Source organism: Sphaerodactylus townsendi, linkage group LG16 (genome assembly GCF_021028975.2).
Source record: "Sphaerodactylus townsendi isolate TG3544 linkage group LG16, MPM_Stown_v2.3, whole genome shotgun sequence".
NCBI lineage: Eukaryota > Metazoa > Chordata > Lepidosauria > Squamata > Sphaerodactylidae > Sphaerodactylus > Sphaerodactylus townsendi.
In genome coordinates, this window is record NC_059440.1 from 10,024,176 (window position 1) to 10,048,276 (window position 24,101).

General features: G+C 48.8%; 1 protein-coding gene across 1 annotated transcript; it reads right to left on the minus strand.

Moving 5' to 3' along the window:
* Positions 1–241: 241 nt before the first annotated feature.
* PIPOX (pipecolic acid and sarcosine oxidase) lies at positions 242–11,618 on the minus strand. Its single transcript, XM_048518591.1, is given in 9 exon segments — positions 242–619; positions 1,558–1,633; positions 2,632–2,835; positions 4,385–4,527; positions 5,650–5,707; positions 5,709–5,843; positions 6,710–6,926; positions 10,270–10,418; positions 11,490–11,618. Coding segments are annotated over 9 exon segments (1,242 nt in total). The 3' UTR covers positions 242–488.
* Between the last annotated feature and the right edge of the window lie 12,483 nt (positions 11,619–24,101).

The following is a 24,101-nucleotide window of genomic DNA, read 5'->3' on the forward strand; positions in this document are numbered from 1 at the left end:
AACATTTCCTACCATTATTATCTTTTCCAGGAACTAAAGTATAGTAGCTGCAGTTTAGTCATTTTAGCTTCTAGTAGCTTAATTATCAGATAAATCTTTTCCTGGGTTGCACTTTATCAGGAGCAGGAGGTGCGTTTGGCGCTTCCCATGTCAAAATCATGCGTGGCCTATTCCAAAAAGTGTCCAGGAGAAGGCTAGACTGAAAGATTTCCTTCCCGAGCTGGGTTTTTATGTTCGCAGAAGGTTTGAGGGAACATCCCAACATTATAGGTTAAAAATTTTAAAATTAATTATTCATGACCTGTTCGCTAAGGTCAACATCCTTTATTATATCATTCAAAAGAACTGTGGGTTATGTGTTTTGAGTATATGCGTATATTCAAAGAACAAGTGAGGGTGTGCGTGTCATTTTGTACTTTTGCCCCTCCTAAAAAAAATGTAGATCGGGCCCCAATACTGGTTCGTTGTCCTACTGGAGGCAGTGGCCTTCACAGGGTGGATTTGGAGGAGACTGGGAAACGGCATATCCGGAAGGGAGCCAGGTTATAGGGGGGCTCTTCCCCCAGGCTCAGCTGGCAAAGGATCTCTCCGATGACAGGGGCAAATTTGAACCCATGGCCTGTGAGACAAAAGAAGGAAGAGAAAGAACTAAATGCAAACTGCTGCCCCTTCCCTGCTCCGTTATCCTCCTGGGTGGTGCTGAGGATATAGAGCGTGCCGGACATTTGCTGAGTAAACAGTGAAATGATCCCCGCCTCCCCCTTCAGCACGAATCCTCCCCTTTCTCATTCTATTCGTTTTCGGGGGACCTTTTTCGTTTCCTCCGTTTTTATTGCTGACATTCCTGATTTGCTTGTTTCCTTTATGTCATTTATATGCCATCGATGCAAAAACGGCCTTTGAGGACGGCTTAATATTAGCAGGAAAATTCAGCGGGAGGAAAGAAAACAGAACATGAAGATATAGGGCTCGTGGAGAGAAGCAAAATCGAAACACGGAGCGTTAACGTTGAAAAAGCAGGACTGTGAAATTCACTGGAGTCCTTGCTCACAAGGAGGCTGTAGCTAAGTCACTCACTGCAACACCCTATAACAGTGGTGGCGAACCTTTGGCACTCCAGATATTATGGGACTACAGATTTCCCATCAGCCCTGCCAGCATGGCCAATTGGCAGAGGCTGATGGGAATATATCCAACATCTAAGTGCCAAAATGCCCTCTCTAAGGATTAATGCCTACCCTACAGGACTATGGTGACTACAGCAAACCTACGGCCCCTTCCACACATGCAGAATAACGCATGTTCAATCCACTTTTACAACTGTTTGAAAGTGGATTTTGCTATTCTGCAAAGTAAAATCCAGCTTCAAAGTGCATCAAAAGTGGATTGAATGTGCATTATTCTGCATGTGCGGAAGGGGCTATGAAATTAACCATCTTGCTATACAATACTATCTGGGTGCTTTCTAATATTACTATTCATCCCCTGGCCTGTGTCCTGCACCTGCCACAGGTGTGCCAGCTCCCCTCTTCCCCAGTCCACTTCTGCCTTGCTTACCTGAGAATCCCGCCCCAATGATGATGTTGCTAAACTGCGGGTGCCGATCTAAAACGAAGTCCTCATCGGGCGTGTTCTGACAAGACAAATGGGAGATAATGTTGACGGAGCCATTCTCGAGGGAACGAGGGGGCAGTTATCCTGGGAGCAAAGCAAACCCCAGGAAGGGCGATCCAGCCCAGCCTGTGAGAACTAGATCAGATAGAGGCAAAGGTCTGCCTGCCACCTGGCTCGTTTCAGGTGTTGTGCAGAAGAGCCAAGGGGGCTTGGCAAATGTTGGCTTCCTGTGGAGAGATTTCCTTGTACGAGAGGAGGGCAGGCAGACCAGTTCTGACACAACGAGAACAAACTATTTGCCCATGACTGGAGATGCTAAAAGGAGGCTGGGAAACTTCTGGGTATTTTTTTTTGGGGGGGGGGGTGGAGCCTGGGGAGGTCAGAATCCTCAGTGGAATACAATGCCACAGAGTTCATCCTCCAAAACTCGCAACCCTCCAGATGTCCATGAACTACAATTCCCATCAGTCCCTCCCAACATGAGCATTGGCTATACTGGCAAGGGCTGATGGGAATTGTAGTCCTCATGGATTCAGGAATTCCTTGGTGGGCCGAAGTTTATCAATTTGTGCCAATATCCCCAAAGCTTCCATTTTCTCCAGGGAAATTGATCTCTGCAGTCTGGAGGGATCCCATGTCCCATCAAGAGGCTGGAATCTACCTCAACGGGGTCCCATGCCTCAGAGCCCACCCTCCAGAGGATCCCTTTTTCTCCAGGGTTGTTGATCTCTGTCGTCTGGAGATGAGATGTAATTCTGGAGGGGGGGGGATCCCCAGGTCCCACCAGGAGGCAGCCAACACTGTCCAAGATGCATAACAGGCTGAAATCCCACAGGGGGACTGTTCTTCTTCCCCCACCGAATGCCTGCCTAGAGAGCAGCTGCGGCATGCATGCCTGCAACCCAGGAGGGAAGGCCCGGAGCATCTCCCCTCCCCTTCTGGATCCAGTTGGGGGAGGAAATGTAAACGTGCCCATCTCCACCCAAGCCCAGGGACCGGTTATTGGCAGCTTCTTACCGTATACAAGCACCTTTCCTGCACCACTGGCTGGGGATCGAGCCCCGGGAGATAGTTCCTCATAAAATCCTGGAGGATCTGGAGGTCAGGCATGGCAGAGGCCTGGTCCGGTTGATCTGGTCGATCGGGATCCACAGGGCTTCCATCGTGATAACATATCTGGAGAAGGGAAGAGGAGAGTCTGGCTGAAGCCAGGGTACCTCCCTGTGGGGGAACCAAGGCGGAGGGGGAGGGAGGGAGAGGGGGGGGGCGCATCTAGCCTGGTGCAAAATCTGAGTTTTCTGACACCCCCATTCCCCCGGTCACTTGTCAATTCATGTCACTTGTCTTGAAGTCAGCGTATGGACCAGGGGGGAAGGAGGAGGGGTGTGGGGGTTACTTTCTGCCACCCACGTGACTAAATTACCGCAGCCTGGGGACATTTGACCCTATATGTCCGCCCTGGGCCATACGCCCCTGAGATGTGTCTTCCTAACCCAGAATCCTGTTTCCCAGAGGGGTCAGCCAACTACACCAGGCTATCTAAACTGGCAGCAGAGAGCCAGCATGGTGGCTAAGAGCGGCAGACTCAAGCTAAAGATCCAGGTTTGATTCCCTACTCCTCCACATGAAGCCTACTGAGTGATCTTTGGCCAGTCACAGTTCTCCCAAGAACCCTCTCAGCCCACGCAGAGGCAGGCAATGGCAAGCCACTTCCACCCATCTCTTACCTTGAAAATCCTACCGGGTCACCATAAGTCAGCAGTGATTTGACGGCACACACAAACTAGTGACCATCTTGCAGCGGTGAGTTCTGTAAGTTGGTCTGCTTTTCTTCTGTGCTTCTTAAATGTATTGTACATCAACTACTTTGGGTGGCCCCAAATTCTAGTTTAATAGAAGGAAAAGCTTGTCCTCTGATGGGGGAAAATGCCTAACTGGCCTTGTCCTTTTCCCTTTGCTTAGTCTGTCTGCCCAGCAGAACTGGTCCCTGGCAGCCCTGGCGCCAGAGACCCCTTGCAGATCCCTCCCTGTGCATTGGATCCCACCCTTCTCTTACTTCTTTTAAAAAAATTCTAAAACATAAATTTTATTTTAACATTGTCATAATACATAATAAAATGAATTTTATAGGATTCACGTATACAAGTTTGTACTGATTACAAGGTAGAGTAGAAAAGAAGAAAAAAGAACATACATACAAACTTGCAAATGAGAGATCCTTGTCTTGTAACCTACAATGCGACTTATAATAACCAGTTTCACTCTGCCTTAGAGATTGTGCTATCCTACTAAATTATAGTACTATCTTCATAGTAAATAATAGTACGACTTGGTCACAGAGATTGTACTATCCTATTAAATAACTACCTCTTTTTAAAGAATCTTAACTGAACTTTGCACCATTTAGTTAAATAAATTCTATCTCTCTAGTACCCTCTAAATATTTAGTCTGAAAAGAATAATCAGTAAGTGATAGGGAGGGGGGGGGGATAGATTTACTTCCCAGTCCAATACGTTTCAATATAAACCTATACGCCTCCCAAGACGAGTTCTAATCAATTATATTTCTTTTTTTTTAAAAGTTATAGCTTTTGTAGCATTTCAAAAAAAGAATTCTTGAAGAGCTTTCCATAACTCTTCATGTTTTTCTGTTTACCCTTCTCTTACCTTGGATCTAGGTTCCTGGGTATTCTCAGCTAGTGTCCCTTATAGATGTGGATGCACATCTTGCTTGGGAGTTAATGTGCAGAAAACAAGGTAGCTGTCTCACGTCGGTCACTGCAGTGCGAGGGGCCCCCTTTTGCCTCGCCAGTAGCAGACGTGGATGTACTTGTAGCTGACTGTGAGGGCAGGCAAAGAGGAGGGTGGGACTCCTTTTGCCACCAGTCAGAAGGTGGATGGAGTCTACATTACCTGAGGATCAATAAGAGGCTTGGGACTGGCTACACTCTTTCAACTTCCAGGTGAGAAGACTCCCACTTCTGAATGCTCCCCATGTCAACGCAAAGATACATCACAAGCGGAAAGCTAGCCCTCAAAGGAGAACAGACATCTAGTCTCAGCCCTTCCATTCTGTTTAGCGAGTTTTTAAATACTACAATGCAATTCCAAACATTACTTAACAGTCCTGCGATGGTGATAGCAAACCTTTTTGAGACTGAGTGCTAAAATTACAACTTAAAGCCCCTTATTTATATTTAAGTGCCAAGGCAGGCAATTTTAAACCTGTGAATACTGAGGTTGTAGTTTGAAAAAATGGTTGGCGCCAGTGCGTATACTACTGTGGGAGTAAACTTGAGTATGGTGTCGGTGGCTTTGCTTTGAAGCAACTGTGCAACCTCTTCCAACGGGTGAATCCACGACCCTAGAAGGGTTTTACTCAGAAGCAAAGCCCCATTGCCAGCAACTGAGAGCTTACTTACCCCAGATAAAGGATGGGTGCTTTCAGTTCTTGGCATGAAAGTCAAGTGAGTTTTTAACAAGCGCTTTTAACAGGGGTCACCTAGCACTGCTTCCCCAAAACTAGATCTTAGGGTTTAACCGGCTAATAATTGAGCCCAAGCATTGCCCAGGCCAACCTTAGATGTGTGAGGAGGGTTTCTATGCAAGTGCCACAGAGAGGGCTCTGAGTGCCACCTCTGGCACCCGTGCCATAGGTTCACCACCACTGGTCTAAAGCAGGGGTCTGCAGCCTGTGGCTCTCCAGATGTTCATGGACTACAATTCCATCAGCCCCTGTCCCAGCATGGCCAGTGGCACATGCTAATTGTATCTCCCCCTTCCCCACAACAAGGCCAATGAGTGGCCATGCTGGCAGCCAATTGGCCACATATACTGGCAGGGCTACATTAAGGGGATTGTAGTCCACATGAGCTATCTGAAGGAAACTCCCCACAGGCTTCTGGGCCCTTGTCTGTCTAAAAGTGATTCTATTCCACTTGCAACTCAGGCCTCGCCCAGTTGCTGTGATTTTTTCAGCTCTTGCCTCTGACTCCATCTTAACAATCCTTCCATACAGTGAGATAGCACACTTACCTGGAGAGCAGCTCTCGATTCCCAGTGGGGAGTCAAGGAGGCGACTAGTCCCATAAGGCTCAGCCTTCCGTGACCACCAGGCGTTTAGCCTGGTACTCCCCTCGGGTGGTTGCTATAGTGACCACATTCCCAGGAAGGATGCCAAGGACTTTGGCACCGTCTTGCACCGTTCCTCCACTGCGCCGGAACTGCTCCTGGTGGGGAAAGGGGGGCTGGATTAATCTCCCTCGCTTCTGCCTTCGCCAAGCCCCAAATGTCTCTGTTCAGCTTCCTTTACCCCTCTGCCTCCCCACTCCCTTGTGAGGTTTTTGGTTTGCACAAAGTAGCTCTGTGCAGGAGCAGTCTAACTGAGCCGCGTGAAGCTGGCAGTTCAGCAATCTTTTCCAGCTAGGCATACAACCATTCTCAGCCAGTTCCTGTGCTGATTTCCAGAGTTTGAGGCGGGTGCAGAATAGGGAACCCCCTCTTGGGGTACAGGAGAATCATTAGGATGTGAATTTCAACCAGTATTTGGAGGACTTCCTTTCCTTTCACTGGTTTTTCCTTCAGAAAAGTTTTCCTTCCTTCTGCTCCATTTTTATGACATATGAAGAAGAAGAGTTTGGATTTGTAATTCCCACAGCACTACCTGTGAGGAGACTGAAAATTGGCTTCAAGCTCTTTCCCTTCCCTCTCCTCATAATCAGACACCTCGTGAGGAAAGGTGGGGCGAAGAGTCCTGTGGGAACCTGTGACTAGTTAAGGTCTGCCAGGAATATAGGAATAATGGAAACACATCTGGTTCACCAGCCCCAAGCCTCTGCCACTGAGGTGGGAGGAGTGGGGAATCAAAGGCGGTTCTCAGGGATTAGAGTTCACCTGCTCTTAATCCACTACAGCATGCTGGCTCATGACAGAACAGCCCTGTGTCCCACACAGAACAGAACAGCCCTGTGTCCCAAACAGAACAAGAAATTAAGTCCCTGTGTGTCCCAGCGCTACTCTTAAACTTTCTTGGGCATGGGAACCATAGGTTTGAGAAGGGAGAAGTGGGGCTTCGTCTCTCCACCCTTCTGGTTACCTGGATAGCTTGCAGTGCCTTGTCAGGGAACAGCACACCTGCAGTCAGGTCAGTCACAGCCATCTCCCCAGCGTGAGATGGGATTGGTTGAGTACTTTTTGGAGCTAGGAGCTTGAGAAGTGAGACTGCTCAAGGGACATGGAGGCGCTGCATTGCTTGCCAGTAGCTCTGGAACTCAGGGTTCTGCTGCTGCCCCAGAATTACCATCGGGGTTGGTCTGTAGAAACAGGGCCAAAGAGGAAGTTGGCATTTAAAGCTTGATGGAGAGATTGCTGGGGGTTTGGTGGGAACATGCAGGGATGCCAGTTTCCATGTGGTACCTGCAGATCCCCCAGAATTGCAGCTCATCACCAGACCAATGCTTTGAAGGCAGAGGCGTATCTAGGATGGGACAAGGCAGGGCACATGCCCTGGGCACCACTACTTTAAGGGGGTGCTGGTTCACACCCCGCAGCCTCCAAGAGGCCACTGTTGAACTGCGCTGTGCCCCAGAAGCTCAAATTGTGGCGTCAGGAACCTTGGCACACATGTTGAACATTTCTTGAACCTGGCCAGACCAAAGCTCAGCTTGCCACTGGAGCTAGGCCCTAATACATGTGAAATCAGGGCCCCTGGCCAGGCCTGTTCAGCTAGCAACGCTTGATCTCAGCCTGACTGGGTCGAGCTTTAAACTGCAGGCTTTGGGGCTAGGCTGAGTTCAGTGTCAAACTGAGCAGCCAGTCTGTGCAGCTCCAGCATTATACTGCTGGCTCGCCTCAAGAGCCACCTGGCTTTTGAAGTCTGAGCTTGGGGGACGGAGCCAGGCGTGTACAGCTGGAGGCAGGAAAAGTTACTGGTCAGTCTAATGCTGAGCTTAGCCTTAGCTTCACGGTGGGATTTTAAATGATATAAGTTTAAGCCTTAATGGTTGTAAAACTACGGTTATAGACAAAAAAAGTCAACTCCACTTGGCAGATTAACCAAGTCGCCAGCCCGAACTCCATGTCAAGTGTGTCTGTGTGGGGAGAGCTAGTAGTGCTTGCCCCAATAGGTGCTATTTTATACAGATATGTCCCTCTTTGAAGGGTAGACTCCATGACATATCCTGCTGAGGCCCCTGTCTGCCCCAGGCTCCAATGAAGAAGAAGATGATGAAGAAGAGGAGGAGAAGGAGGAGGTGTTTGGATTTAAACCCCACTGCTCTCTCCTGTAAGGATAGTCAAGGTGGCTTACAAGCTCCTTTCCCCCCCTTCTCCCCACAACAGACACCTGGTGAGGTAGGTGGGGCTGAGAGAGTTCAGAGGGAACTGTAACTAGCCCAAGGTCACCCAGCAGGAATATGGGAGTGTAAGAGCACACCTGGTTCACCAGATAAGCTTCTGCCACTCAGGTGGAAAAGCGTGGAATCAAACCCGGTTCTCCAGATTAGAATCCACCTGCTCTTCACCACTACACCACGCTGGGTTTTGCAAGTCAAAGTTACCCCCTTCAGTATCCTTGATCAAGGCCTGGCCTTCATAGAGGGAGACAGTAGTCCCTACAATAGCCTTTGGCAAGGCCAGAAGGAAGTGGCTTCTGGTGAGGACAGAGGCCAGACTAGCCTCAACAAAAGCAGCTCAGTCTTTTTCTTGGCTCCCGGCTAATAAGATGGATGGGTCTATTACGGCTGACCCTGGCGAGATGAAAAATCATTTAGATACGTATTTCCTTAATGGCTCTTCTTTTAGAGAGTCAAATAAATTAGGTGGAGGATCTGTCTCCTCTTGCTATGGGGCAGGGAGCAAACCTGCACTGGTGACACTGGCAGCATCTAGGAGTTTAAAATCTGAAATCAGCAGAGTCAGCCTGGTGTGGTGGGGGAGGAATACCTGGTTGGGGAACCCTGCAGCGGGATTCAAAAGCAAATAAGAGGGCTCCAAGACCTTCTTCCTGGAACCCTCATGATGCTCTCCTATGCGTTTGAGGGGCCAGTGGTTGACAGGGAGCAAAAGATGCGGGTTGCCAATCTCCAGGTAAGAGACTGGAGATTTCCTGGGGTTTGTAACTGATCTCTTGGGCAACAGAGATCAACTCATGTAAAGAAAAGACTGCTCTGGTGGAGAGTAGTTTGGATTTATATCCCCTTTATACTCCTGTGGGGAGACTCAAGGGGCTTGTCTCCTTGCCTTTCCCCTCACAACAAACACCCTGTGAGGTAAGTGGCGGGGCCTGAGAGAGCTCAGAAGAACTGTGACTAGCCCAAGGTCACCCATGTCTGTGCGTGTGTGGGAGTGCACAGGCTAATCCCTGAATTCCCAGATAGCCTCCACAGCTCAGGCAACAGAGCAGGGAATCAGAAGCCGGTTCCTCCAGATTAGAGTACGAGCTCTTAACCTCCTACGAGCTACTGCAGCTCATTCCTATGGCAGTGGTGGCGAACCTTTGGCACTCATGATGTTGTGTTCACCACAAGATTCCGTGGCATCAGCTACCAGCAAGGCCAATTGGCCATGCTGGCAGGGTAGCTTTTCGATGGAATGGTAATCCACACACCTCTGGAGAGTCTCATTCTCTGCCACCTGTCTCTATGGCATTACATCCCATTGAAATCCCTCCCCGCCCCAACCCCGTCCTTCTCAGGCTCCATCCTCAAAATCTCCAGGCATTTTTTTTCCTGGGCCGAGGGCCCTAAACAAAGAGCTGGGCTGCCAGGACTCTAGCATCTGATTGGTAAAATCGTGTTCTGTTCTATGCTCCCCAAGACTGGCAGTTCCCATGTGAAACTGGTTCTGAATTGGCTGGTGGGGAGAGCTTTGGAACTTGACAACATCTCACTTAATAAGGCCCCTTCCGCACATGCAGAATAATGCACGCTCAGTCCACTTTTACAATTGTTTGCAAGTGGATTTTGCTATTCCGCACAGTCAGATCCAGCTTCAAGGTGGACTGAAGGTGGATTGACAGTGCAATAGTCTGCAGGTGCGGAAAGGGCCTTTAAGAGGCTGGGAAATATGGTTTCTGGGGAAAGAGGGAGGGATGGGGGGAGGGAAACAATATCTAGATGGTAGATCTTTTATTTATTATTTCTTTACTTCTTTTATCCCCCACTGTTCTCAATGGGGCCCCGAGGAGACCTACACATTTCTCCTCTCCTCCATTCCATCCTCACATCAAAAGACCTGTGAGATAGGTCGGGCTGCAAGTGTGTGACTGGCCAAAAGTCACCTAGCAACCTCCCAGGGCAGAGTCGGGATTCAAACTTGGTTCTCCCAGCTCCTAGCCAAGCACTGACCACTCCCCCACACTGGTTTACTGGCTCTTGTGAACAGGAACAGGCTTCAGAGTTTGTTGGTTGTTTCAGCCAATGTGTTCCTGGAACTCAGCCCCAGTCAACAACACCTTTGGGCTGGGGGATGTGCTAACGAAAGGCTGGAATCCTCTAATCCTCTGGGCATGTACAGAACACTGATCTCTTGGAATAGTGTAACGTTGCGTGGGGAATGTGGTTTCCCAGTAGACCTGAGCTCCCTTTCCCTTTTGAAGTTTGCCCCAGTGCGCACGGGTACTTCAGGGTGCCGTGGTCCAAGCCCAAGGCATCTCACCTGCGGAGTGGGGTACCACTCTTGGCCTCCAGCTCTTCCCACTGCCGATACGCCTCTTTCACCATGGCCACGTAGTGGTCCTCGGGATAGGCGCTACGGATGATGCGGCTCTGCCCATGGGAGCTTCCTCGAGTGTGGGGCAGAGGGAACTGAAATGGAATTGGGAAGAGAGAATTAGATGCATCACTGAATTTTGGGGCCACCTTATTTATACTGGACAAATCCCAGGTTGTCCTGTCTATCCTCCCCACTTGGCATGGACCTGCCACCCCCCACCTCACTCCGCCACCCAATTCAGGAAACAGACAGAAATAGTGGTGTTAAACTGGTTGTGGTGGGTTTTCCGGGCTGCATGGCCGCGGTCTGGTAGATCTTGTTCCTAACGTTTCGCCTGCATCTGTGGCCGGCATCTTCAGAAGTGTATCACAGAGACACACACTTCTCTCTGTGACACACACCTGGAGATGTTAGGAACAAGGTCTACAAGACCACGGCCACACAGCCCGGAAAACCCACCACAACCAGTTGAATCCAGCCATGAAAGCCTTCGACAATACAGCAGTGTTACACTCGATGCCTGTGTGCTGCATCAACAGAAGTGGCATACATGAAACCGGAAGGACAGCAAGGAACACGGGTACAGCGAACGTCCAACAACACAAAGAAAAGAAAAAGGCATCTGCTCCCATCCTAATGAAGGTTGCCAAGTTGTGATGTAAAAGGGAGACAAATCTGGAACATGGATGGGTCTAACACATAGGTGTCAAACTCATGCCCCTCCAGATGTTATGGACTATGGTTCCCATCATCCCCTGCCAGCATGATGCTGGCAGGGGATGATAAGGGAACAAATAAGAAGATCCACTAACTTTATCTGGAGGCCTTGCCGGACGAAGCCTGACACACCTGTAATGCTAACGGGCACCTAACCTCAAACTCCATATTTAGGGGACTCCAGAAGGGACGCTTATAATGAGGGAGTGCAAAGCTGCATTTTTAAATTGCTGCCTCATTTATAAGCATGCAAGGAAGAGGGAAGAGGTTGGCAGCGTGCCCTGGGCATGCTGGAGGGGACAAACGACCCAGGATGTGCACCGCAGGAAGCTGAAGGTCACTAAAAGAAGCTGGGAGGGGGAATGCGGGCAGAGGCGGCCTGGAACAGACTCTCCCCGTCCCTTTGGGAGCTGAATTGCATGATGAGGGGAAAGGGCTGAGCATACCTGCTCCAGCAGGAGGGTCTTCTGCCCGCGCTTGGCAAGGTGATATGCCGTGAAGCTGCCCTGGATCCCTGCTCCCACCACCACAGCATCGTACAGGCAGTCCGGGCTGGAGTTCCCTTGCGCCGCCATGGAGGATTTCTTTCGCCGCTGCTTTCCGGACCTTGAGCCGAGCCAAGGGGTGGGGAGAAGAACAAAGTTCAGGCTTCAGGGGCATGGCTTGTCCTCTGGCAGCAAGCCCCTGGCCTGCTGCCAGTCATGGCTTTTGCCAACATTAGGGAAGGAATCAGATCGGGTGCCAGCTGGGGCCTCCCGGGGGATCCCACCCCTTGCTTGCCGATTGCCCTCCACTCCCTTTGCATTCCCCAGCATTTGGTTTGCAGGCTGATTTCAGACTGCAGGATAGTTCTCGCACAGAAGGAAGGATCTCAAGTGCTTCTGCAGTGAAACGATGGAAATCTTGACAGAGCCGTCAGATCTCCTCGCCATCTATGTCCAAAGCTGTCTGCAACTAGTTTCCCCATGCAGAATTATAAGTCAGCTCTTCAACTCCCCATGGACAAATGGAGGAAACCACGTTGGGCACCTCTGATCTGGTTCATATCAGTAGGTATGAAACATCAGGGGTCAGGAGCAGCAATGACGTAATGGTTCAGAGCAGGTGTACTCTAATCTGGAGGAACCGGGTTTGATTCCCCGCTCTGCTGCCTGAGCTGTGGAGGCTTATCTGGGGAATTCAGATTAGCCTGTACACTCCAACACATGCCAGCTGGGTGACCTTGGGCTAGTCACAGTTCTTCTGAGCTCTCTCAGCCCCACCTACCTCACAGGGTATTTGTTGTGAGAGGGGAAGGGAAAGGAGTTTGTAAGAAATTAAATTAAAGGGAAATTTAAAAAGAAATTAAATCCTCCTCCTCCTCCTCCTCCTCCTCCTTCTTCTTCTTCTACCTCTTCCTCCTCCTCCTCCTCCTCCTCTTCTTCTTCTTCTTCTTCTTCTTCTTCTTCTTCTTCTTCTCTTCTTCTTCTTCTTCTTCTTCTTCTTCTTCTTCTTCTTCTTCTTCTTCTTCTTCTTCTTCTTCTTCTTCTTCTTCTTCTTCTTCTTCTTCTTCTTCTTCTTCTTCTTCTTCTTCTTCTTCAAATGTCCATCCAGGGACAGAACTGAAGATACAGTTCAAAGGGGAGGTACATAGGTTGGGGGCCGTCACATGTACCGGAAAGTTGTTGTAGGTGATTTTTGATTGTCTTTATTATTATAAGTGGCAAAAATGTATTAAGACTTCATTTCTGTAGTTTTAGAGGACTTACTAATGGTCCCAGGCCCCAATGACGTCTGGCTGACATCAACATGGGCCAGGGCTTTTACGGCCTTGGCCCTGACCTGGTGGAACACACTCCCCAACAACAACCAGGACTTGCTAGATCTGTCTGAGTTCTGCAAGGTCTGCAAAACGGAGTTGTTCCGCCGGGCCAGCAAGACACCCCTTTTGATCTCATTTCTTGTTCCCACCTGGGATACGATGCGCGTACCTTATATTGTTATACTGTTAAGTTTTTAAGCCATCTTGAAATTGTAATTTAACTGGTTTTAGACTGGTTTTAGTATTTCTATTGTATTTCTATTGTATTTCTATTTTGTGATTTTTGTACTGTTTTTATTATGTATCCTATGTAAAGCGGCCCTGAGACCTTCAGGAGAGTGAGTGGGGTATAAGTGTAATTAATTAATTGATTGATTGATTGATTGATTGATTGATTGATTGATTGATTGATTGATTGATTGATTGATTGATTGATTAATTAATTAGTAAGCTTGGTGCTTAAAGTTATGAGATAATTAATCAAGAAGATGTCCCTTATCAAGCAGGACTATGAGCTATATGTAGTGAATGTTTTTTAAAAGTTCATAAGTATGAGAGTCTAAATTGATTCCCAGCTCCTTCTTTGAGGATGCCCCAGGCCTGTGTGATCTTGCTTACTTTGAAGTAAGACTTTTAAGGCCTCGTTGGAATTGCTCAACATGGATGGGGTTTACATAAGTTGGTGAGTAACGCAGTCAGAGATGTAAACAATTATGTTTTAATAGAAGATAAGATAGCAGTAAGCGTCACTGTTTGTATACTGTGCTCTCTGAGGTACAGAGTGTTAAGCGGCAGTAGTGCCGTCCAAGCTCTGCTCACACCCTGAGTTCAATCCCAAGGGAAGTTGGTTCCAGGTAGCCGGTTCAACTTAACTCAGCCTTCCATCCGTTTGGGGTTGGTAAAATGAGCACCCAGCTTGCTGGGGGTAACGTGTAGACGACTGGGGACTGCAGTGGCAAACCACCCCATAAACACAGCCTGCTTAACATCGTGATGTGACTTCACCCCATGGGTTAGTAATGATCCGCTGCTTGCAAAGGGGGCTGGCTACCTTTCCCTATTATCCTATGCTAATGACATACCAAACAGGCGGCTGAGTGAATCTCCCGCTCGAAGATTCATGATCTGATACAGGAATGCCACATAGCCTGAAATAGAAATGCTAAGCAGATTTGCACAGGAGGATTCTTGTCTCTGAATCAGACCTGCCAAGAGACACTAATTTCACCCTCTCTTTTTCTTCCCATCCTTTTCTTCCTACCTCATTTTGCATGCATCCTCTGCTTCCCCACCTCATTACCTCCCTAATCCCTTTCCTGCACATTTCCTCCACATGAAGTTCTACAGACATAAGAAAGCTGCAAAACTGAACTTTCCAGGGACGTCAACTTGAAAAAAAGAAAAGCATTGTGCTGCTAGTCCTCACTATCATCAGCAGCAGCCTACAGCAGGGATGTCCAACCCTAACCCTATGTTGCCCGGGCAACTAAAAAGCAAGCGCATGCACTCATTCCATGAAAAAAATCCGCAGGAGCATTAAGGACAGGTCATTCCAACGTGTGCAGCAGGGGTGTCCAACTCTGGACACCAATTGGCCATGCTGGCACGGGCTGATGGGAATCATAGTCCATGAACATCTGGGGCACCAGAGTTGGACACCCCTGGCCTACAGCATCCAATGGGTGTTAGCAGCATAAGCAAGGAAAATCCTTGCCCTTCAAAGACCTTAGAAACTCAGCTTTGGCAGACAGTAAAGGGAAGGGTAAAGTCTAGGGGTGAATCCAGGGGATGAAAGCATTCCAAACCAGGTGTAGAAACTGGGTGAGGAGGAGGAGGAGGAGGAGGAGAAGAAGTAGAAGGAGAGGGAGAGGGAGAGGGAGAGGGAGGAGAAGGAGGAAGAGGGAGAAGGAGAAGAGGAGGATGAAGAGGAAAAAGGAAAAAGAGGAAGAGGAGGAAGAAGAGGAAGAAGAAGAGTTGGATTTAATTTCCCCTTTCTCTCCTGTAAGGAGACTCAAAGGGCCTTATAAACTCCTTTCTATTCCCCCCCACCCAAAACAAACACCCTGTGAGGTGGGTGGGGCTGAGAGAGCTCCAAAGAACTGTGACTGGCCCAAGGTCACCCAGCAGGAACGTAGGAGTGCAGAAACACATCTGGTTCCCCAGATAAGCCTCAGCCACTCAGGTGAAGGAGTGGGGAATCAAACCCGTTTCTCCAGATTAGAGTGCGCCTGCTCTTAACCACTACACCACGCTGGCTCTCTTAAGGAGGGAGAACGGAAGAAGGGGGAGCATGCCATTCCCCCTCCCGCCGCCCCGCCGCCGCCCCCACATCTTGTGGCATCATGTCAACTCCCTGCAGCTCCATCTGTTCATACCTCCACTGGGGACTGAAGCTTTGGTGAGTTCCTGCTGGTCAAGCTGCCAAGCCGAGACGCCAGGCCGGGCGCCAGTGCTGATGGTGCTGGGAGCTGCTGCCAACGCAGAGCTGGCAGAGCAAAGCAGCCCGCTGGCTCGGAGGAGGCTGAAAACACAGGAGTAAAACTCCCGTTGGAGTCGGCGCAGGCTGAGGATCAGGAAATATGGCCGCTTTCTGGTTTCTATACACGGATGCTACATAGAAGAAGGAGTTGTGTTTTTTAAAAGGGGTGAGCTTAAGAGAGAGTCTGGCATCAGACGGCACGGGTCGCTTTAGAAAGGATGGGGTGAAGGGTCTACCGATTTTTTAAAATTCTTGACGGGCAGCGTATTGAAGCCAAATCAATTGCACGGCGACTGCGTATCCAGGAAGTTGAAAAAAAAAACCATCAGGGAGACACAACAGAGTGTCCAGAGCTGTGACGCATGGAACAAACGTAGGATTCGCGTCCTCATTGTGTCTTTTAGAGAACAATGAATTAGATAAATGGGAAATTATTACCTTGGAGTGAAAGAACATGCTGTCAACTCATCACTGACTCCTGGCGACCCCACTTCGCAGGGTATTCCACCACGCGAGGAGCAGAGATGTATTGTCGAAGGCTTTCAGGCTGGAATCACTGGGGGGTTGTGGGGCTTCCGGGCTGTATGGCCATGTTCCAGTAGCATTTTCTCCTGACGTTTCGCCCGCATCTGTGGCTGGCATCTTCAGAGGATCTTTAGGGACCTCTCTTCTCATCTTTAGATCCTCTGAAGATGCCAGCCACAGATGCGGGCAAAAGGTCAGGAGAAAATGCTACTGGAACACGGTCATACAGCCTACAAACCCCACCCCACCCCACTGAGCAGGGATGGTTTGCTGTTGATTTCCTCCACATAGAAACCAGAGCCTTCCTTGGTGTTTTTTGTTTTAAAAAATTATGTATAGTCCACCCTTCTCATAGGCACTCAAGGCAGATTACCCATGGTACAATGGAGGAGGAGGAGGAGGAGGAGGAGGGGGGGGGAGAGAAGAAGAAGAAGAAGAAGAAGGGGAAGAAGAAGAAGAAGAAGAAGAAGAAGAAGAAGAAGAAGAAGAAGAAGAAGAAGAAGAAGAAGAAGAAGAAGAAGGGAAGAAGGGAAGATGGGAAGATGGGAAGATGGGAAGATGGGAAGATGGGAAGATGGGAAGATGGGAAGAAGGGAAGAAGGGAAGAAGAAGAACAGGAGGAGGAGTTTGGGTTTATACCTCATCTTTCTCTCCTGTAAAGAGACTCAAGGAGACTTATAAACTCCTTCCCTTCGTGTCCCCACAACAGACACCTTGTGAGGTAGGTGGGACTGAGAGACTTCTGAAGAACTTTGACTGGCCCATGGTCACCCAGCGGGCTTCATGTGGACGGGTGAGGAAACAAACCTGATCCACCAGATTACAGCCCGCCGCTCATATGGAGGAGCAGGGACTCAAACCCGGTTCTCCAGATTAGAGTCCACTGCTCGTAACCACTACACCATGCTGGCTGAACAAAATAGGACACTCGCAAACCAACGTTGTTAGGATTTTAGAAGTCTGGAGCTACCGGAAAGGACTAAAACATAGCATACGTATTTAACATGACACATTAAGCCAGCGATGTCAAACTCATTTGTTATGAGGGCTGGATATGACATAAATGTGACTTGGCAGGCTTTTGCGGGGGCGGAGGGGGCGGTTTGCTGCTCTGGCTTGTCCCAGAACTGCACTGTGGAGTTTGCCTGGAGTAATTGAGCCCACAGTGGGGTGGGGGCTGCCGAGAGAGGGCTTATCAGGCCTGGGGGCCAGCTGAGGCAATCCCCTGCCTCACTCCCAATCTGGCCTGGCAAACCCAGATCGCCAGACCAGGATTTTGTGAGGACGAGGTTGATTCAGCCGGCTCGCAGGCCCGATAAGCCCCCAGGCCGCATGTTTGACACCCACGCATTAAGCAGGACAAAAATTACATAATAGGATTCTACTTATAGAACTGTATGGAGCGGCACAGACCACAGACCCGAATCGTCCGTCTGTGAACCGTTTTGTACAACGCAGCCCCATCACCTACACAGAAAAGCCCTCTTGAATAATTCAGTTTTGCATAGTCTGCAGAAAGCCCAGAGAGCGGGAACTCCCCTGACCTCCTTGGGCTGGCCATTGCATAAGATGGGAGCCCAGAAAACACAGGTACAGGCAGTTGTAGAGTTTGCCCATCTGTGGCTGTCTCTGTTTAGATCCCGAGTTTTGATGAGCCCAGATGCTGGGCTATCTTGCAGTATACGATGGAGCCTCGGTTTTCGTTAGTAATCCGTCCGGAAAGAATCGATGAAAACCGAAACCGATGAAAACCGGGGCAAACTTTTCCATAGGAATCAACGTAAATCCAATTAATCCGTTCCAGGCACTCCAAGAAACATACCAAAAACACATTTTTGGGTAAATAAACATAGTGTTTAATGCTGAAAACAGTAACAAACTAGGACCAGCTTCAGAGCCAGTGGACCAATGTCGCACCAGAAAGCTGTCCAAAGAGGTCTGTTTCTGACACCTCTTTAGGATTTGTCTGAAATGGGGCAAGACATTGTCATTAAACAAGTTGCAGACACGGCCTGCAACAGCTTTGCTCGGGTGATTTTTCTCCACAAACCCCTGCACCTTACTGCAAATCGATGAAAACCGAGACAAATTTTTCACTGAAAAAATCGATGAAAACCGAAACCGATGAAAACCGAAACCGATGAAAACCGAGGTAATTACTGACAGTCAGTGTGGTGAAGAGGTTAAGATGCCTGATTAGGATCTGAAAGACACAGGTTTGAATCCCCACTCTGCCATGGAAGGATGTTGGGGAGCCAGCATGGTATGGTGGAAGAGCAGGGGGTTCGGTCTCAGAACCAATAAATGGACTCTGAGGTATTGATCTCTGGTTTTTATTGATGAGGCACTGAATTACCTAAGCTTGGCAAAGCCAGTTCTGACAAACCTGGCCTTTGCCATCCCCTTTATCCCCCTTGCAAATCCCTCCTCTGGCTTTCCCAAGAGGTTGTGAAAAATAGTCCCTGGACCTGAGGCGCCCCCAAGGTTGGTGGCAGTTAGTAGTTGAAAGCCACCTGGCTACCTGCCCCATGAGATAATGGTTGCAACGCTTTTTCTCATGGGACCAGGATGTCAGGGGGAGCTTAGTTATCTACAAAGCATGTGAAGCCATAAAGTAAAGATCAAGGAAAGAACGCTCCAGATGGCAGTAATAACATATAGCTGGCTGATTACATAAATCTTTTAGCATTTGTTGTTTTAAGCAGTTACATCGAATTAGGAATGTATCTCAGTCACATAGATACTAACCTCCTGGGACAGGTGGGCTCTGATCTGGAGAAGTGGGTTTGATTCCTTGCTCCTCTACATGAGTGGTGGACTCGGATCCAGTGAACTGGGTTTGTTTCCCTGCTCCTACCCACAAAGCCTGCTGGGTGACCTTAGGCCAGTCACAGTTCTCTCAGAACTCTGTCACCCCCACCTACAAGGTGTCTGTTTGTGGAGAGGAAGGGAAAGGAGTTTGTAAGCCACCTTGAGACTCCTTAAAGGCTGACACTTAAAACAAATAATTCCAAAATCGTTAGTAGAAGAGTCCGTTTTTTTCCACGTGAGGACAGGGCTGTTCAGTGTCCCCCTACCTGCTGCAACGGCTGAAACAGCACCTTCCGTGAGGCAGGTTTCCCAGAATGTTTTCTACCCCATTCCACACCCCCATGGTCATTTTCTCCCCCCCCCCCTCCACTGGGGCCTTTCTCAGGTTCTTCTTTCAAAACGGCCATTGAATAGCATTATAACATTATAACCATCTTTCTATCGGGCTCTTTTTATTTATTTTTTTAATTTGTAAAGCAAACAAAGCAAAGAAGGGGATCATGCTGATGCGTTCTGGGCACATTATGCGGCGAAAGAATGCCAGGCATCTCCGGTAGACTCTGTCGAGTTGCAAAGGTCAGTTCGTTCCAATGAACAGGGTTGTTCTTTAAAAAAAAAACACAACACCTGCATTTGTAACTGGAAAGCAGAGGAATAGTCATTAAACGCAGCAGCCACTGAGGAAAAATATCCATCACGTATCACCAGAAATTAAAATGGATAACAACCAGGGTGTAATGGTCCCCCCCCCCCCCCCGCTGCCTTTATTTAAAATATTTCCATCTTTCCTTGGCTTTGGAGAGTCAACAATGCAACAGCAGGTTTCAAGAGCACAAAAGGATACAAGAGGCTCTCTTAGCAAATGTCTCTGGGATCTGGGCAGATCCTGGCTAGACTGAGGCCGCCTGTCCTTCCCGGTCTGTACTCTCACAGGCAACTGCTTAACATCCAAAGGCTATTTTCTCGATTGCGGTTCTGCCCCATAGTAGTGGGAGTGGCATCGCACAATCTCAGGGGTCAGATTATCATGGAGAGGAAAGGAAAGGAGTTTGTAAGCCACCTTGAGACTCCTTAAAGGCTGACACTTAAAACAAATAATTCCAAAATCGTTAGTAGAAGAGTCCGTTTTTTTCCACGTGGGGACAGGCCAGCTGGGTGACCTTGGGCTAGTCACAGCTTCTCGGAGCTCTCTCAGCCCCACAGCTTCTTGGAGCTCTCTCAGCTTCTCGGAGCTCTCTCAGCTCTCTCAGCCCCACCTACCTCACAGGGTGTTTGTTGTGAGGGGGGGGAAGGGCAAGGAGATTGTAAGCCCCTTTGAGTCTCCTGCAGGAGAGAAAGGTGGGATATAAATCCAAACTCCTCCTCCTCCTCTTCTTCTTCTTCTTCTTTTGCTGTCAAGTTGCAGACAACTTATAGCAACCCCCATGACGTTTTCAAATCAAGAGCTGTTCGGGGGGGGGGGGGGGGTACCTTTGCCTGTGTCCTCCTAGCAGCCCTGGACTTCCTCTGTGATCCAATTACTAACCAGCGCAGACACCGTTTAGCAGAGGTGTATCTAGGGAAAATGTAGCCTGGTACAGAAATCTGAGTTTTCTGAGGGGGCCCCCACATATAGGCAGCTGCCCTCCCCCACCATGACCAAACAACTATTTTGCACCAGGTTTGAAGTCCGTGTATGGACCCGGGAGGAAGGAGGAGGGGTGTGGGCCCCCCATGTGACTAAATGGCCTCAGCCCAGGGACATTTGACCCCATGTGGTCCGCTGGGCAGTACACCCCTGCTGCTTAGCTGTTGAGATCTAATGAGATTGGGCTATCTTGGGTTGTCCAGGGCAGGACACTCTGTGGACTATCAGGTACTTGTGGTATGCCCCATGGTAAGCAGAGTTTCTGTTATGGACATCTTTCCCCCCTCCCAGAGTCACTGTGCTGCAGATCCGATCACCTCTGCTGTTCCAAGAGTGGGGAAAGAACAACTTTTTCCCTGACTCTGAAGGGAAATTGAAGCAATGGCCCCACATTACTCTCTCTTTGGGTTTTTCCATTCCTCCTCACAATCCTCACCCTAGTTCCACCTTGTTTTGCCATTACAGATCAATCAAAAAGGGTCTTTTTTTTAACCTTTAAACATGTAGATTTTTTGTTGGAGCAATGGACCATGTTAAATTAAGCCGAAGTATGCTAGATCTAATTCAGGAAACAAAAAAGACACCAGAAAGGGGGTATAAAGGCATAATGGGCAGGCATAATGGCAGCTCAATTGGTCCACTTTGCAGCAAGGTGACCAGGTAAGGCGAGAAAGTGAACACCCAGAGGGAGGTGTGCATGCATAATGGTGTCTAGTTTGAGGGATGCAATTGTACCTCTCAACTCTGCATTGGTTAGACCTCACCTGGAATTCTGTGTCCAGTTCTGGGCACCACAATTCAGGGATATTGACAAGCTGAACCGGGTCCAGAGGAGGGCAACCAAAATGGTAAAAGGTCTGGAATCCATGTCCTATGAGGAGAGACTTAGGGAGCTGGGTATGTTTAGTTTGATAAAGAGAAGGTTAAGAGGTGACATGATAGCCATGTGTAGATATTTGAAGGGATGTCATGTTGGTGAGGGAGCAAGCTTGTTTTCCGCTTCTCCAGAGACTAGAACTAGGAGTAATGGGTTCAAGGTGAAGGAAAAGAGATTCCACCTAAACATCAGGAAGAACTTCCTGGCAGTAAGAGCTGTTCGACAGTGGAATGCACTACCTTGCCGGGTGGTGGAGTCTCCTTCTTTGGAGGTTTTTAAAGAGAGGCTGGATGGCCATCTGTCAGGAGTGGTTTGATTGTGTGTTGCTGCATTGCAGGGGGTGGACTTGATGGCCCCTTGGGGTATCTTCCAACTTTATGACTCTGATTCTATGATTCCAATAATAGGTCTGTGTATTGCTACCACATTTAGATCTTTTCCCAGCATGCATTGTTGTCTTGGTTGCTAGGTTGCCCCCCTCCCCTTCCTAGCCATGCTTACTTAGGGCATATCCCCTCCCTCCTGAAGCCACGGCCCCAGACCAAAGTTCCCTGACCTGTAAGCTTCACGGCCACACAGACAGCATATTGGTACTACGCAGATTGGGTGGCCACCCAGCAGTGGGAGCTCCCACAGGCAGGTATGTTCCACTCAGACAAAGGGAACTTCTGTTCAAAGGTAGGGAATGGTTAGAGGGGCTATTGACTCAGACTGACCAACCTCTTCAGGCAGCTAGTGCAGGTGGCAGCTGGAGATCTCCTGGGATTACAGTTGATCTCTTGGTGATACAGATCAGTTCACCTGGAGAAAATGATCAGTTCACCTGGAGAAAATGGAGGAGGAGTTTGGATTTATACTCCACCTTTTTCTCCTCTAAGGAGACTCAAGGTGGCTTTCAAGCCCTTCCTCTCCCAACAACAGGCACCTTGTGAAGTAGGTGGGGCTGAGAGAGTTCCTAAGAACTGTGACTAGCCCAAGGTCACCCAGCAGGAATGTAGGAGTGGGGAAACACACTTATCTGGTTCACCAGACAAGCCTCTGCCACTCAGGTGGAGGAGTGGGGAATCAACCCCGGTTCTCCAGATTAGAACCCACCTGCACTTAACCACTACACCACGCTGGTGGACTTTGTGGCGTTATACCCCATTGATGCCGGTCCCTTGTCCAAATGATTTTTTGACTGAAAAGATGGGTTTTTACTGGAAGAGGCATCGAGAAGGATGTCACTGAAGTTTTAATCTCCAAATTTTATCTATTTATTACCTGCCTAGAAATAGCTTTGAGACTGTGACAGGCTGGTGCAAAAGTCTACTGGAGATTTTTATTCAGCATTCAGCGGCATTACCATGAAAGAGAACCATTATGAAATAGGTGTCTGAGCTGTCAAAAGCTGAATAAAATAGACAGAGGAGTCGCTAATAGAGTTGGAGGTGCAGCCAAATATATGTCGGGGTTTTTTTTTTTTAAACATGAGTGGTGGTTGTGCATAATTGACTACTTGTATGTAATTGTGTGTAATTGACTACTGGAGCATAATGTTCAGAAAGTGAAATGATGACGGTGTGTGACTGGCTACCCTTGATAAGTATCATTAGGTTATTCCAGCGAAAGCTTTTGTGGATGAGAGGCCTTCAGACATAACAAGTGGATACTAACTAGGTAAAGGTAGTCCCCTGTGCAAGTACTGGGTAACTACCCATGGGGTGATGTCACTTCATGATTGGTTGTGGTGGGTTTTCCGGGCTATGTGGCCGTGATCTGGTGGATCTTGTTCCTAACGTTTCACCTGCATCTGTGACTGCCATCTTCAGAGGTGTATCACAGAAGGAAGTCTGTTACACACTCTGAAGATGCCAGCCACAGTTGCAGGCGAAACGTGAGGAACAAGATCCACCAGACCACAGCCACACAGCCCAGAAAACCCACCCCAACCAGTTGAATCCAGCCGTGAAAGCCTCCGACATCACTTCATGATGTTTACTAGGTAGACTTTGTTTATGGGGTGTAGACTACATTTTACCCCCAGCTTGTACTGAACCAAACAAAAAATAACCACCCATTGGCAGAAGACAATGATAGGGTGAGATAGACACATTTTCCTGGGGAGAGTGTGGTGCCGGCATGGTCTAGTGGTTAAAAGCAGTGGACTCTGATCTGGAGAACCGGGTTTGATTCCCCACTCCTCCACACGAAGTCTGCTGGGTGACCTTGGGCTAGTCATAGTTCTTTGGAACTCTCTCAGTCCCATCTACCTCACAAGATGTCTGTGGAGGGGGGAGGAAGGGAAAGGCGATGTAAGCTCTCCTTGCAGTAGAGAAAGGGCACCCATTTGGCGTGTGTTGGGAGTGCACAAGCTAATCTAGTTCCCCAGATAAGCCTCCACAGCTCAAGTGGCAGAGCGGGGAATCAAACCCGGTTCTCCAGATTCGAGTGCCCCTGCTCTTAACCACTACGCCATTGCTGCTTTATGAAGCAGCTTCATCTGTGGCCCGTAGCAGCTCGGATTGCTGCTGGCCAATCAGGCATCATGCTGTTGCTCTTCTGCCCTTTGACCCATGCACTCGGAGGCCATGTGGCTGGACCTTGGGGGTGGGTGGTGGGTGGTGTTCTCTTAGTGGCCTGCCTCACCTGATAACTGTGGGATATCCATCCTGCACAGGAAACCTGGTCCTTCTGTTAATTCTTGCGCTTGTAGCCCGGTGATTCTCGTCTCATTTTCAGTAGAAACATAAATGACTTTGGGGGGAAAGAGACTAGCTGGCCTTCAGGTCTGTGACAGAACTGGGCAGAGAGACTCAAAAATTGCATAGCAAAGCTCACCCTCCTCCCTTTCCTTTTGCCTCCTGGTGGGTCTTTGCCCGCCCGCGATGACTGTCAGTGTCTCTAATTCCTCCTCTCTCCTTTACATCCCCCAGACCTGCTTCTTGATATGAATTAT